The 16,401-nt window shown below is 38.4% G+C and overlaps 1 protein-coding gene and 1 long non-coding RNA gene across 4 annotated transcripts in view; one reads left to right on the top strand and one right to left on the bottom strand.

Moving 5' to 3' along the window:
- ccser1 (coiled-coil serine-rich protein 1) overlaps positions 1 to 16,180 on the top strand; it is a 1,276,667-nt gene extending 1,260,487 nt beyond the window's left edge. Inside the window, exon 10 of one of the 3 annotated variants that reach the window (XM_072583863.1) lies at positions 3,948 to 16,180. In XM_072583863.1, coding sequence (XP_072439964.1) covers positions 3,948 to 4,448 — 501 coding nt within the window. In that variant the 3' untranslated portion in view covers positions 4,449 to 16,180. The remainder of the gene's footprint in view (positions 1 to 3,947) is intronic. The other 2 variants (XM_072583864.1, XM_072583865.1) reach the window with 2 other exon arrangements.
- The window catches only part of LOC140485589 (uncharacterized), a 91,243-nt gene that overhangs the window by 18,451 nt on the left and 56,391 nt on the right, over positions 1 to 16,401 (bottom strand). The gene's annotated exons all lie outside the window — the stretch shown is intronic.

Below are 16,401 nucleotides of genomic sequence, written 5' to 3'. Positions count from 1 at the left end.
CAAAGCCTATTAAAATGACCAGAGAGATGCCATAATCTCTATATTGGAAGAACAAATGGCTGTCTGTAAAGGTTCCTGATGACCAGAATTATTTTTAGTTCTCATTTTTCAGAAAGCAGCACTAATTTGCAGTGCATTAGACAATATTTAAAAGCTAATATTAGATTAACTAGACATGCAGTGTGATTATGGGATTAATATTTCTTCTGTTTACTTTTTGTATTGTCATGCAGTCACAATGATTTGTACTTTTGTTATGTACTGACCATTACTTCTCTCTTCTGGTTTGGCTTCAAAATTTGTATTGTGACATGACTTTTGCATAATGCATGTGACTGCTTGAGGGGAAATTACGAGTTTTCCTTCTTATGTAACTCTGACAGATGTATTTTATTTTTCTGAGCACCGAAGTTTCACATTTCGCTCAGAATGAAATGCTGCTGTGTTAGAATTGTCCAGCTGGAGTGTTGTAATCAGTCAGTTGTTAGAACCATTTAGAGGGCTGCATTGGAAAAGGCTATGCTAATTTGTTTGCAAATACACAATTTTGAGTTGCATCACTGGAGATCATGGAGGCATGATGGTTCAGAAGGAGGGCATTTAGTCTATCCAATCCATGTTGGCTCCCCACAGAGCAGTACCATCAGATCTGGCATTGTGTGGATCAACTGAAACAGTGATGACAATCATTTTGCTATGTGAAATATTGTATACAATTCCATGGAAGCATAAACATCCCTGACTCCCTTTCCAGCACAGCTCCCCCCCCACCTCCCTTCCAGCTACCAACTGGATTCATCCCTCCCAGATCATACCTATCACTACCTGACCATTCCGCCCCTCTCTCCAACCAAAACCCTCCCCCGCCGCCTTTATCTGCAGCTCCCCCTACTCCCAACTCTATTCCTGAAGAAGGGTCATACCCAAAACGTTGGGTTCTCCTCCTCCTGATGCTGTCTTGCTTGCTCTGTTATTCTAGCCTCCTGCTTGTCTTTAACCAAAGAGTCTGGCAAAAAAATTAGAGGAAGTGAGATTAACACAGAGGGAAAATTGCAGGCAGAGGTTTGGAGAGACGGACTTTGAGTTTTCCAGTTTACTTAAATTATGTTGTCTCACAACTTTGTAGGTGACGTGGTGGGTGAGGTTACATCAAACTGTAAAAAACAATATTATGTGGGAAAAGTTTCAAAGTATTTTTAAATTATAGACCAGTTAGCCTAACCTCAGATGTCGGTAAAATTTTGGAGTCCATGATTAAGAATGAGATTGTGGAGTCCTTGGAAGTATATGGTAAAATAGTGCTGAGTCAGCAAAGTTTTGTCAAGGGGAGGTCATACCTCACAAATCTGTTTGAATTCTTTGAGGAAGTAACAAGCATGTTAGAGAAAGGAGAGCCAGTGGAAATGATCTATTTAGATTTCCAAAAGGCATTTGACAAGGTGCCACACAGGAGGCTGTTAAATAAGATAAGAGCCCATGGTGTTAGGCTCTGACATGGATCGAGACTTGGCAGAAGGTAGAGAGTTGAGATAAAGGGGTCTTTTTTCAGGACAGCAGACAGTGACTACTGGAGTTCTGCAGGGGTCCGTATTATACATCTTACATTACCAATCTGGATGAAGGAACTGAGGGCATTGTTGCTATGATGGAGTTTAGAAGGATGAATGGGGTTCAGATTGACACTGACAGAATACTGAGAAGCCTGGATGGAGTGGAGTAGAGAGACTAAAACTCAAGGACACAATCTCAAAGTGAAGGGACAACCCTTTAGAACTGAGATAAGGAGAAATGTCTTCAGCTAGGGGTTGGTGAATCTGTGAGACTCATTGCTGTGGAAGAATGTGTAAGCCAAAACCATTGAGTGTGTTTAAGATAGAGATAGATAAGTTCTTGATTAGCAAGGGGATCAAGGGTTAAGGGGAGAATTCAGGAGAATGAGGTTGAGAAATATGTCAGCCGTGATTGAATGGGGAGCTGATTCACTAGGCTGAATGGCCTAATTCTGTTCCTATATGTATGGTCTTATGGTCTTTACCTTCTCTGTCAATGACAGACATACAGTGCTTCTTCCTTTAGATAGTATGTCTAACCCTCAGTTTTGTGAAACATTACACTACTATCATTCTTCCATTGTGTAAGTCTGCCACTTTAGTTGAAGCTGGTACTAATTGCCAAGGCTTCTGTATTTTAAAAGGACTCCGCAAAATGTCTGATTCTCAATGTCAGTGTTGGTACAAAATCGCGGTATGTAAAAACATAAATCGGAGTTGGGCTATTTGACCCCTTGAGCCTGCATCACCATTCAGGAAGATCATGGTTGGTCTGATTATGGCTGTAGCTCCATATACCTGTTCATTCCCTTCTTCCCCCGAGAAACAATCTTTGATATGTGAAAGATAGGTGTTGTTCACCAAGTTGGATTTGCTATAATCAATTTCAGGAGAAGTAGCTAGAAGCTACTCTTTCTGCTTGTGTTAACTTGACAAGTTGTGCAGCAATGTCCAAATTTTTAATGCTTTAATAAGTCTTTTTAAGAATTCATTCACAGGATGTGGGTGTCTCTAGCGAAGCCAGCATTTATTCCCCATCTCTAATTGCCCAAAGAACAGTTGAGAGTTAACCACATTGCTGCAGGTCTGGAGTCACATGTAGACCAGACCAGGGTAAGGCAGACAGATTTCTTTCCCTAACAGATGTTAGTGAATCAGATGGGTTTTTCCAACAATCAATAATGGTTTCATGGTCATCATTAGACCCTTGAATTCAATAAAAAAATCTGGAATTAAAATTCCACTCACTCAGTTTGAATGAACAAAGTTGTTTGAGATAGTTCAGATTCACATTAATGTCTTCTGTCAGTGCAGTCAGTAGATTGAAACATATTATTTAAACATGAATGGTAGATGGGGCAAATTGGCTGGGGAGCATTGTGGATTACAGTGGGACAGAAGAGGGGACTGAATATATTCAGTTGGCTTAATAGGATCATTGAAGTATTAGTAATGACCAAGCATTCATTTATTCACTAGTTTGCATAATTTCTATAATACAGCCCAATGGAAAGTGATTCAGAACATTGTGCTCATCCATGCTCTTGGTGAAGTGACCCATTTATGTAGCAGTAGGGTTTCACAAGCAGGCAGACAGACTGGTAACATTCTTAATCTAGGACAGTGCAGCACATCTTCAGGCTAATACTAAAGTCAGCCTGAAACTTGCCCTGTGGAGCAGGTACTGGATGCACAGCTACCAGAGAGCTACCAACTGAGCAAGTGTTACTATATTGAATTGACTAAGACACTAACAATTAAAATAGTTTGTGCAAGATATGTCTGCTGCACAAATCCAGCATGTCCAGTCTTTCTCATTCTATATTGGATCCTGATTTGGTCAAATTATTTTGCCAACAAGTAACAAAGACATGTTGGTGAGAATGGGGTACTACCCTTTGGAAAGGCTATTAATTTTAAATTCATTTGTGGGACATAGACTTTGATGGTTGCCCAGCATTTAATGCCTTTCCCTAGTTGCCCTTCAACTGAATGTTATGCTAGGCCATATCAGAGGCAGTTGACAGTCAACCACATTGCTGGGGTCTGGAGTCACATGTTGGGCAGACCAGGCAGATTTCCTTCACTAAAAGACATTCGTAACCATGTGCATTTTTCCTAACAATTAGCAATGATTATGGCTATCTGTAAATTCTTAACTCCAGACTTCTTTTTCAGATTCACGTTCCACCATCTGCCATGATGCAATTCGAACACGTGTCCCAGAACATTAGCTGAGCTTCTGGATTAATAGTCTAGAGATAATAGCACTCTGCCTTTGCCTCCGCTATGTGTTACAGTACATTTCATGTCATTTCCAACATTGCTCTGAAATCCTATCTAATGTGCTGTTTTACATCATTGATTTGTTTCTCCCTTTCTGTTTTCTTGCCTCAGCCTACATATCTAAACAGAACTGTGAGCCAAACACTCAGCACAAGGGACAGAAGATTAGTACCTATTCCCACCGAGGACCCGTGTAAATATTCATCGCCCAGCCAAGCAGCTGCTCATGATGGTAAAATCTGTCAAGTTTCAAATGTATATGTTGGGCGCTATCAGAAGACACAAGAAGTTGGACGAGGAGCCCAGTGTAAAAATGGCATGGTTGAGGCCTCTTCCGTGGAACTGGCAGAAAACGTTCAGAGTAATGGAGCTTGCAGCGGTTCCACACAGAGTAAAATCAAGACCACGGTCAATGCGGGAGAAGTCTTGGAACTGATGAATGGCCGGAAGGATCAAGTTACTGTGCCCAGGCAGCAATCTGTATTTGTAGGCCGACTTGGACAGCCCCCTCGTGGACCACTGTCCTTGCACATGTATAGCCGAAAGAATGTTTTCCTCCAACACAATCTGTACACCTCTGACTTGCAGGCTTTGGGCCAGAAAGATGGCTAAGTTGTTCCCTAAGCCCTTGACAGAGATACAAAATTTGTAGCTGCTTTTGTCCTGGCAGAAAGCTACCCAGGTACTGAAGGGTAATCCCTTCCGAAACTCACCAAGCCTTTTGACACCGCTGCCTCCTACATCCTCCAAGACTTTGTTGGCCTCTCTGGTTTTTCATAGCTGATCCTATCCAAAAAAGTAAAAGATGATAAAGCCATTTTCCACACGAACCTTAATCTAAACTGTCCCAAGGTGATGGTCGATACCTTTCACTGGGGAAAGGGAGGGGATGAGGGACTAACTGAATAGCTCTTTCAAAGAGCTAACACATGTGTGATGGCCCAAATGGTCTCCTTCTATGCTATATGATACAAATTGAACTTATGAATAAATGGTCCCATCATATGAAGAACAAGAGTCAACATGGTATTATATAGTGCTCCTAAGCAGTTCCTTCCTATACCAGTTGTTTAAAAAAAAGGGGGAAAAAAAAGAATGTTTTAATGGATAAAATGCATTTGTATGTGGAAACTATTTACTTTTAGATGAAGCAAGCATGTTAAAAATTAACTGCATTTTCTGAACATTTAGACTTTTCTCAAGATGGCATGCTTTGGTGATGAGAAACCTCAACCTATTTTATTACTAATTCCATTGACTCACGCTGACAAGGCAAGAAAATAATGTGTAAGGTGCTGTCTTTTGTAGTTGGTGAATGGAAGAGATGTTCGTAACTGCAAATGTGCCAGTTTCAAAAGACAGAGGGCCATTTAAAAGAGAAGGAAGCCCTCCAGTTAAAGCCATTTCTCCAAAGCCTCGTGTTATATTTTTCAAAAAGTGACTTTGACTGCAACAAAGTAAAAAAAGCTAGTTTTCTATCTTTAACAGGAGGCTGGAAATATGTACAAGATCCTTATTTTCCCTGCCCTCTGACTCAAACTAAATTTAGTCAAAAATTAGCTAATTTTAAGATATAGGTCTCAATTTTATCTTCCCAAACTGTCCAGTTCAAAATGCTTGGTTAAAACGGTATATTTCAAAATGTGCCACACCATGCCCACACCAATCTTATATATTCTTAGCACTGCATAATATCTGCTGATAGTGGAATTATTTCAATTAAATGAAGATTTCCCAGGCCCTGCAATACTATAGTGTCTCCATAATCAGTTAATAGGACACAGTGGTGCTTTGCTATTTTTGGAAAGAGTTGGCTAGAGGTACTTTTGGACCATAGGTTGAGGATAATCCCTTGAATGAAGTAAGGGTATTTCTAGCAAGCAAAGTTTACTTGTCTGGTTTTCATTGACCGAAAACCTGGTTTAGTGTTCTCCCAACCACCTACTTCCCATATCCACACTTAATCTCACCTGATCCCACTTATTCCAATTTACCCATTCATATGCCTGAATTACATAATTCCAACTCCACATTCCTTATCCCAATTTTGTCATCATTTTGCCAGCTACTGTTTACAATCTGAGTTATATTTCAGGAAGGAAACAATACTATATTGGTTAACCAAATATTATGGTTCCCAAACATTTTTTTCTTGAAATATCCCTTTTCAAATGTATTATTGATTTGCCACCTCTTCCAAGTCAGTCTGTAACATACATCAGTTTGACCATGTCTTTGTTCATCTGCAATAATGCCTCCTTGTGTGGCTCAGTGTTTTATAACACTCCTGTAAATCACCTTGGGAACATTTTGTTATGATAAAGGTGCAATATAATGCACAATTCTTGTACAGCTGAAAATCCAAAAGATCCTTAGACAGCACCTTACAAACCATTGACCACTTCCATCTAGAAGGACAAGGGCAGCAGGTACATGGGTACACCACCTGTTGTAAGTTCTCCCCCAAGCCATTCACCATCCTGTTTAGAAATATATTGGTGTTCTTTCCCTATTGCTGGGGCAAAATCTTGGAATTCCCTCCCTAAGGGCATTGTGGGTCAACCCACAGCATGTGGACTGCAGCAGTTTAAGAACGCAGTCTCACTACCACCTTCTCTTGAGAAATCAGGGACAGGCAATAAAATGCTGGCCTGCCAGAAATATTCACACCCCATGAGTGAAAACCAATTACATTAGAAACTATTTACTTGGATGGAGACTAATCTATTTCATATCATTTCTCCCTCAATCATCTATCCAACCTAATCTTGAATGTTAACATCAAGGTCGAATTGCACCTTCTGTGTTAATAATGCAGACAACAGCAAGTTGGCTTCACTGAATATATCCTATCTAATTTTCCTTAGCTGGACATTTTTCTCCCACTGCAAAATTTGAAAATAGATCCTACATTTTTGCTTCAACTATCAATGCTGGAAATTAACTTCGCACCTTCACGGTGTTAGTGTCAAGAGTTTCTCTTGCTGTCTGCTCTGATCACTTTTCATTCATCTTGAATCTATGACTTCCTCACTCTCCCTTCCCCAATAGCTAGAAATGTTTTGTCTATCTGCAAGTCTCACCCGCTTATCATATTAAAATATGTTCATATCGTAAGTTTAGAAAACTAAGTTTTCTAAAAAGAAAAAAAGAAATATTTCCCAATTTTCCAAATACCAAGATGCTTTCTGGTTAAATTGTATGACATCCAACATCCTTCCTGTATATGAAACCTATGCTGCACACATTCACTGAAATCTTATTACAAACAGACTTATAATTAGTAACTACATCAGAGGCAGCTAATACTTTAAAATTCCATCAAAATTAGAACTCAGCTCCCCATCTCCCACTAGGTTAAGTGCTTTGGAATGTTTGAATTGCAGCCAAACTTTCATAACAACTTCAACTGTTATCATGACCCTTGGCAATGTCAACAATACTTTCTATTGAAATGTGTATTTTTTTCGAAGCTACACCAGATAGCCTACTAATCAATACATCCTGGCAACTAGTGATTTTGTTTTCATTCTAATTGACAGCTGCAGCCTTTTATTTTCTTATTTAGAGGATTGAGAATTGAAATAACTTCAGTTCAAGACATTTAATACATCTTCTCCATTTTTCATGAGCATTTAGGTCTACTCCATGAATCTGTGATCCCCACACTACAGGTTTAGATCTTTAGATCAGCAAACCTGTGGTCTGTTTGAACTCAGCAGTAATTTCCAAGTTTGGATTTCCCTTTTTCTTTATTCATGCCCCAGTCATTCTCCTCCGAGCAAAAAATGAGCTCTGTCAGAAATTGTCAAAGAACACCCACATTTGGATTCGGCTGCCAATTTTCAATGCCACTGAACTTGGCCCAAATCCTTATAAATCTGCTGCCTCATCTCTATTCCCTACCTTATTAATTTTTAATCCAGTTTGTTTCTTTTTCCTCCATAATCACTTGTGTGGTATTTCGGAAAAATTGTCCTCCAAAATTATCCCACTAGCAAGTTCTTGCCAGCATTGTTGCTTCAAGAACATTGCCACTCATTGTGCATTTCATTTTCTTGCTTCTTCAATCCAGTCTTATGTCTTCAAACTTCTTTTTTCACTTCCATCTACATTGTGTGAAATGACTGGGACTGTCCCACTATCTTTAGATTATTTTACATTGGTTAGGATTGTTGACACTTGACACAATTTGGTTTGAACTGCGAAATTCTCTGAGTTATCTAAAAAGATTGAAATCAACAGTGGCCCCAAAAGGTAACCCCCGAGGAGACTCAACTTGCAACTTTCCTCCTCTCAGACATGTTCCCAATCACCGCGACCTTTGCTTTTGACTTTCCAGTTACAAACTAATCCACCACAATGTTTTACCATCCATTTTCCACTGACGTTCACTGTTGAAGTAAGTTTGTTATGTGAGATTGTGGGTAATGCATGGGTGGGTTAGCTCAGTTGGATTGATGGCTGATTTGTGTTGCTCAGTAAAGCCAACAAGAGGGGCTCAATTCCAACATGAGCTAAGGTCATCATAAAGACTCTGTGTTCTAGATCCTTGCCCATCACCTGAGGCATGGAGTATTCCTCATTATCTAAAAGGAGAGAGCAGCCTATGGCCCTCTGGGACTACAGTGACTTTCAGATAGCCTCATCTTTCTCTTCCCTCACCTTTTCCAGATCTTTCATCTCAAAAATGTGACATGCCCTTTTTGAAGCCGCTCAGGCTATCACAAGGCAATAGAGCTGTACAGCACGGAAACAGACCCTTTGGTCCAACACTGTCCATACTGACCAGATATCGTAAATTAACCTAGTCCTAGCATTTGGCCCATACCTCTCTTAACCCTTCCTATTCACTTTTTAAATGTTGTAATTGCACCAGCTTTCACCATTTCCTCTGGCAGCTCATGCCATCCAAACACCACCCTCTGAGTGAAAAGGTTGTCGCTTAGGTCCTTTTAAATCATTCCCCTCTCATCTTAAACCTATGCCTTCTAATTTTGGACTCCCCCACCCTGGGGAATAGACCTTGAATATTCACTTTATCCATAGTCAGATTCAGACATTTTAGAATGTTATTACAGTACTTTAATGGAACCCTCAAATACCTCAACACAGTTTTGATAAATTTTGTGGATCCATGGATTCATCTCTCACTCAATTTGTTTAATGAAAAGGACAGAGATAATATTTATTATATTTCAGTGCGTGAGGGTGGTGTCAAATTCCAGTGATTTTGAGAAATATCAGTGAGGAAAAGGAAATTACATCAAACAACTTTACCGTACTCACTGATCTCCCTCCTCCATTTCCTTGATCTTCTTTTCCCCAGCTTCCATTGATTCTGTCTAGTTTTGTCATTCTATTCCAAGTTCACTATCCTCTAAGATTTTCTGCCAATTCCTGACTCACATCCAAACTTGTCACTGTAGCCATTATCTGTCATCATGATTGTAGGCTTGTCTGCTATCAGTTATTCACAACATTTTGCCAGTTGTTATTTATCAATCCTTAGTTTATTTAGCTGGTATCACTATTCAAGGTATACTCAACACACTTTCATTTTAGCACTTGCCCAGTCATACCCAACATTTTGTCATTGTCTCATTCCATTAAAGCATTATAAATCTTTGGAATTCTCTTTTCCAGCGAGCTGTGGACACTCGGTCTTTGAGTATATTAAGCTAGAGATCAATAAATTTGTGCGTATTAAGCTAATTAAGGGATAACGAGATAATACAGGAAGGTCAACTTTGAGTGGAGTTGAGGTGAAGGTCAGCTTTTATCTTATTGAAGGGCACAATCAGCTTGAAAGGCCGAATGGTCTACTTTTGCCCCTATTTCTTCTTGGGAAACCCCACCACCACCCTGCATCCCACACATATACCCCTGCCTAGTTTTTGTTGTGGCTTATAAACTGTCTAACTTTGCATGCTCACAAGTATTTAAACTGAACTGAATTATAAGCAGTTCATTTTAATTCAGCTCATGTTTGAATTTGCTTCAGTGCAATGCCTATGCGTAATGAAAGGTGGACACTATCTGCCACTGAGCAGCTTTTATGTTTTATCAACAACACCAGCTGCTGTTGTCAAACATAAGCTTCTCAGAGTCTGGCCCGAACTGATTTTCAGCTGTACAGATTATCAATTTCATTATTGTCCTATCAATTTTAACTGCTGGGGCGTGGGTGGCAATCAGGTGAGGTCTAGGTGGGAGGACTTGTATGTTAGTGGTCACTGCCATGATAAATGAAGCAGTCAATGAATTATACTATTTCTGATGTGGTTGTGTCATTTAATACAGCGGTATGCTTTCATAAATTAAAGATACGGTGTGATCTGAAGACCACCCCATATTAGAAGGAGACATGAGCAACTTTGTTGGGAAATGGCTTTAAGCTTAAATGCAACTGGCACCAGATAGCAATAATAGATTGTAACTGCATGTATGTCCTTTATTACAGTGAGTAGTGTTCTGTCTCAATACAACAACATCATAATAAGTCACCAACAAGAGCTGGAGACCTGAGTGCAGTTGTGCCAAGTAATTAGTTTAGTTGCCTAAATTAGATCTGCAATAAAAGAAAATCTTCCACAGTTCCTGAAATCAGAGCAATCCGGTGGAAAGATATCAAAGTAATATACAGTGTTGGGCTAACCACATTAATCGGGAAATATTTATTCATACAGACTGCAAAAGAGGACACTACAGAGGGAAATCTTAAGAGTACACCTGAACACAATAAAGACAGAAATATGAACTTTTTCTTTCAAAAGATGAAGACTTAAAGATGATAAGCATCACAACAGATAATATAGTTTTTTTGTAAAAGTGGTCAATTGAGAAGGATGGATATTCAGCACTAATTTATATTGTGGATGACAAAACAAAAACTCACTAGAAGTCTGAGCTAAAATCTCACTAAATTTCAAGTTTGCCTCATTCAGTACAATCAGAAGTTTGATGAAATGTTCTCAAACTGGCAATAAGCAGCTCAAATAATACTTGTTCTGCTTGGTCTTAATCCCAAGAGGAACTATTTACCTGATGCCAAAATACATGATAGTGGGCCATGACCCATGATAAATACCTTCTCAATAATTGTTGCCTTATTAACACTGGATACACATGTAGCTACTGCCTACGGTGTTGTTTCGGGTCTGAAATGACACCCAAATATTTCACTAAGGCAGTTTTAAACCAAGATCTATTACAGTAACTGCAGACTTCTTTTCCTCTAAGTTAATGTTTTATAGCAATGAAGCCTAAAATTATTTCTTTAAAGAAGATTTAGTACAGGTGAATTTGTACTGATTTATATATTTCATAGAAGATGGTATTGCATTTTATATATCTTTAATTGTATGGCACAAAATGCAGTAAATGGAGAACAAACAGCAATATTCTCAACAAAAATATACAACAGCAACTAATAGGTAGAACACAAAAGATCAGCAATTGACTGTAAACAGATTTCCAATGTTTTACTTCCTACCACCACCTCAATGCATAAAGGCGAAGAGGAGTGGATTGTTTAGCCAATTATCTAATGGAGAAATAGATTTTCTTATTTCAAAACATGGACTTCAGAAGTTTAAAGGCAATTTATATGAACTTGCATGGAATAGTCAACAGCCTGTTACTCAGGGACTGCATTCTGAGGTGGCTGCTACAATGTTAAAGATTTAAAGGACATTGACTCCATGGTTTAAATATTTGCCCATTTTCATTTCTCGCAAGGCTCCTTGGCAACTTCAGGTAAGATGCGAGAAAGGAACAATTAAGAACTTGTCATCAGTGTTGGAAGGCTTCCATTTTCCCCATGTGTTACCCATTTGTGGGAGGAACTGGGTCTCTGCAGAAATTGTTTTGAAACTGAAGCATGTTAGTGATGTTTGAGAAGATTTGTAGCTCAGGTTGATGATAAGTATGTAAGTTAGCTTGCTGAGCTGGAAGATTTGTTTTCAGACGTTTCATCACAATACCAGGTAACATCCCATTAATATATATCCCATCTACCTTCCCTTTATAAAAAGAACTGGAAATGACATCACCCAGCTTAAGAAACCAAGACCTATAAATAGAGAGTAGGGACATGCCACCAGCGCTTCACTGGAGGCTCTCATTGATGATACGTCTAAAAACAAATCTTCCAGTTCAGCGAGCTAACTTACATTCTTACTGAAGTATACATAACTGCAGACTACTGGGTTAGAATTTAGTTTAAATTTATAGGAGGTTTAACTCTCAATACATAACAATCAATCCTGCAAACCCTCCCTGAAAGAAATTGCATTGAAACATTACATATTCCATGGTGCCTTCTAATTTCTGCTTTGAACTGTGAGGGCCTCTTGATTGGCTGATTGCAGTAACTTTTGATATCCTTAATAGAGAATATCAACCCCAAGTAACAGTGATGCAATTCAATGATTGGTTCATCCCCTAAATCTTATAAGTGTTTTGGAGATGCAACATTTATTTATGCACCAAGGCATTCAATCAGAAATTGATGCACACAGTTCTGTTCATACTCCTTCAGGTCATTTTAAATTTGAGTGATGGTCTAAATTGCCAACCTGTAAACACCTCACTTGATTCTTCCATCTGTTGACTGATGAAAAGTTGATTCATTGTATATAATTGATTATATATAATGGTCAGCTAATTCGATATCGCCCAAAATTAGAATTATACCTCCTTGTTTTTGTAATGCAACTGTTCAGGCTCACAGCCCAGAAATTGCAGCTGGCCATGTTAATAGACAATTGCTTAATGTGTTGGAGAGAGATTTTTTTCTACTTCATTGTCATAACAGAGGCATTAACTCACTTGAACACTCAGTTTAAACCGAAAATCATGATGCAAATAGACTAAGCACTTGTTCACTAATATCAAACAACCATTACTTCCTGGTTAGTTCTGGTCAGTTTGCATTTTGATGCTCTGCTGCATTGTTATTCAGGCTTTTCCATTGAACTAAATTATTGTCTAAATGCCAAATGGTCAATTAATGCTTTGAGTACTGAATTAATCTGCCAGTTTGCAGATCCTGGAGCTGTTTAAATGAGAGGGTGGATGGTGCAGTAGCAATCCAAAACGGACTGACAGAATTAAAGTCTCTGCTCTATCTAATGATGATAATAACCCTTTCAGATTACTAAACAATATAATCATGTCAAATCCCATTAGTGTCAAATCTTCTCTGTTTACATTGTGGCACATTGGCCGATAATGGAAATCTAAGTGTGAGATGTGCACACACATGGTTGCTCCAAATTTGCAAAATGGCACATCATTTGCTGCCGTATACATTTACTCCTGTATATCAAGCATGGGAAGTGGGGAGAATTTCTGTTCAGGACAACATTGTCAAATTGAGAAGGCAGTCAGCCTTTCTGTCGCCAAATCCCAAAACAGCAGGGCGTGCTGATAACACTCACTTGTTTGTAGTTTGTCCATTTATTGCCCATCCTTAATGGCTCAGCGGTCAGTAGAGAGTCAATCACATTGGTGTGGACTAAGAGTCACTTGCAGGCCAGACCAGAGAAAAAGGGCAGATTTCCTTCTAGAAAGGAAAGGTATTAGTCAAATAGGTGGTTTTACAATGGTGGTTACATGGTTGCCATTAAGCTGGTTTATTATTCCAGATTCTTTCAAATTGAATTCAACTTCCATTATCTGCCATGATTCAACTTCCATTATCTACCATGATGGGATTTGAATGCATGTCCCTTGAGCATCAGCCTGGGCTTCTGGTCTCATGTTATTGTAATTAAACCACACCCCACTCCCTCATTTGAGCTAAAGTCACCAGTTGAAACCCCCTTCTCCCTAGAGGGCTTTGTACATCTGATTAAAGGAGCATTGAGTTTGTTACACAACATAGCTTCTTGCAATGCACTGCACTGTAACCTCAGAAGTAACCTAATAGTGTTGAGGCGTTCTTAATGCTTTAGTGTTAATTGGACTTCATAACTTTTCCAATCTCAATGTCCATTGCATATACATTTTATATAATTTGACATTAATCTTTCACACATGAACTTAAACAATGGGAATGCAATCATTTTTGCTGGTATCACCAATGTTTGGGTTATCACTACTCTGGTTTCTGAACCAGGTAGTTATGGGCTCAAGCCACATTCTAAAGACTTGAGCACATAATCCAAGGTGACCTTTTATTGCACAGGATGCTGCATTGTTGGAGGTGGTTCAGATGAGACATTAAATCAAGGCCCCATCAACCCTCTTGGGTCAATGGATAAGATCCTGAACCACAAATTGAACACTGGTCAGCAACTTATCCCTCAACCTACAAGACTAAATCTGATGATCTGGTCATCGTTACATTGTTTGACCTTGATTGGAGGTGCTCAAATTCACAGTGTTTACGTGACAACAAAGATCACCCTTCATTGGCATGTCATAAAGTGATGAAAGACACTGTACAAACATGTTGTTTCTTTCTTATAACCTTAGGATACCTGATGTTGGCAGTATGCATAGACCCCTCTCACTGAAAAGTTGATAAGATTATATTGAGGATCTAGAACAGCATCATAAACAGTAGTTTTCAGTTACAGGGTATGATAAAATCCACTTGAGAGAAAGAAACATATTTAAAATATACAGTGCTCAAAGGATTAAATGGACCATCCATTTGGAAAATGATAAGTAGCATACCCGACATATTAGACTGGTGGTATGCCTATTTCAAATACATTACTGCTGAAGCACACAATATATCTTATGTGATCCTTATATATTATAACTGTAAATTTTTGGAATTGAGCTGTTTTATATATGTTACATACTGCATTTTTGCAGGCTGCGTTGGGAGTCTTGTCTCTATTTCAAGGGTAGCCAATGATTATGATGGTCACTGCTCTGTTATGTATATTAAGATTTATTTTTCTTGTAATGTACTTCTTTCCAATCTGGGGGAAAAGGAAAAAGCTGGAACTATATAGCAGTTTCAAACCATTCAGCTCATTATATGAGGCACTTTGGTTTGAATAATGAATGAAACAGTGTTCTGCACAAAATAAGGTACAAACAGTCCCTAAGGATGTTGTATATTCTTATGTCTGTGTGTTAATGTATGCTTTTGTTGGTGGAGGAAGCATGGCAGATTCACATCTGATCTTGGGATGGGAACTGCAAACAGGGCAGCTTCCAAATGAAGCTTTATTGATAGATTTTTACTTTCAAGGTACAGGGTTGTTCTTTGAATGACTCTAAAGTGACAATATTATTAAGGCTTCCTGAAATACTACTAAGGGGAGATTGATGAAATAATTGTGGGTTGGAGGGTGAAATGATTGGACTATATAAAGCAGAGGAATCTGTCATTTGCTTGTTGCACTAAAAGCATTGCATTTACAAGACAAATGCATTTTTTACACAATCTCCCAGACCTTTAAATCTCAGATTTGCAGATTTGTCAAGGGGGAAGGTGCGAGGAGGGAGATGGGTACTTTACAGCTTGATCTGGTATCTTAAAAGCTAAAATAGCTAAATCCGAACTTTGATTTTTTTAAAGTGAAAGCTGATGGGTTTCACCCTCCATAATACCATAAATTGTCGGGCTATGTCAATTTAACAGGACAGAAGCTCAGAATAAAATTACACTCCCTTTATTACAAAGTGTCAAAAAGAATATTTTTTGGCCAACTGTTAAGGTTTGGGATGCTCTTAAAAAATGCACTTGACAAAGAACAGTAGATAGGCTGGACATTTCTAATATAAAGAAACAAAGGCTTTAAGTAATTCAAGTGATTGTTACAATAATTGAATAGGAGTTTAATCAGTGACACTGGGACAGGTGAGATATCTGGACTCAGTTGCTGGGTTTGATTGTAGTTGTATATTTTTTAAATGATAAAAGACATATTCCATTCTTTAAGAACCATTTCTTCCTTGTAAGAGGTATTAAGTATGTTGTTATTTTAATGGTGAATTTTCTTTAAGTTATGTGCAATATAATATCAAAGACAAAAATCTGGAAAGATTACTGGAGAGGGTATATATTTGTTAATGCAAAAAGAAAACTATTCTGACAATGAATTTATCATTTTACAAGTTCTGTTTGCTTTTGATGCAATTGTTTTATTTTAACAGCTGACATGAGATTTTTATTCTTTTACCTCAGATTTAACTTATGATCGTAAAACTAATGTTTACCTTTTTTCAATATCCCATTGTATTGTTTGTTCACAATTCATAATGACATTTCCAAAGGGCAATAGGGTAATCAATTTTGAACTTCTAATGTCAAATACAACTACAAACAGACTGTCCTAGTTAAATTCTGCAAACTACTTTTAAAATGGTGATTCCTATGTTCAAAATGAACTGTATTTAATAAAATTCTATACAATATGCTCTCTCAATTACTTTTTAAATGATAATTGATGTGTCATTTTCCTTAGTCCCAAACACTGCTTCTCAACTTCAAAGTTTTTTTAAAAGTTTGGATTCCCTACAGTATGGAAACGGGCCTTTCAGCCCAACAAGTCCACACCGACCCTCCGAAGAGCAAACCACCCAGACCTATTCCCCT

This window comes from Chiloscyllium punctatum, chromosome 14 (genome assembly GCF_047496795.1).
Source record: "Chiloscyllium punctatum isolate Juve2018m chromosome 14, sChiPun1.3, whole genome shotgun sequence".
Lineage (NCBI taxonomy): Eukaryota > Metazoa > Chordata > Chondrichthyes > Orectolobiformes > Hemiscylliidae > Chiloscyllium > Chiloscyllium punctatum.
Note: the sequence above shows the minus strand (reverse complement) of the source record. Positions and strands in the feature narration are given on the sequence as shown.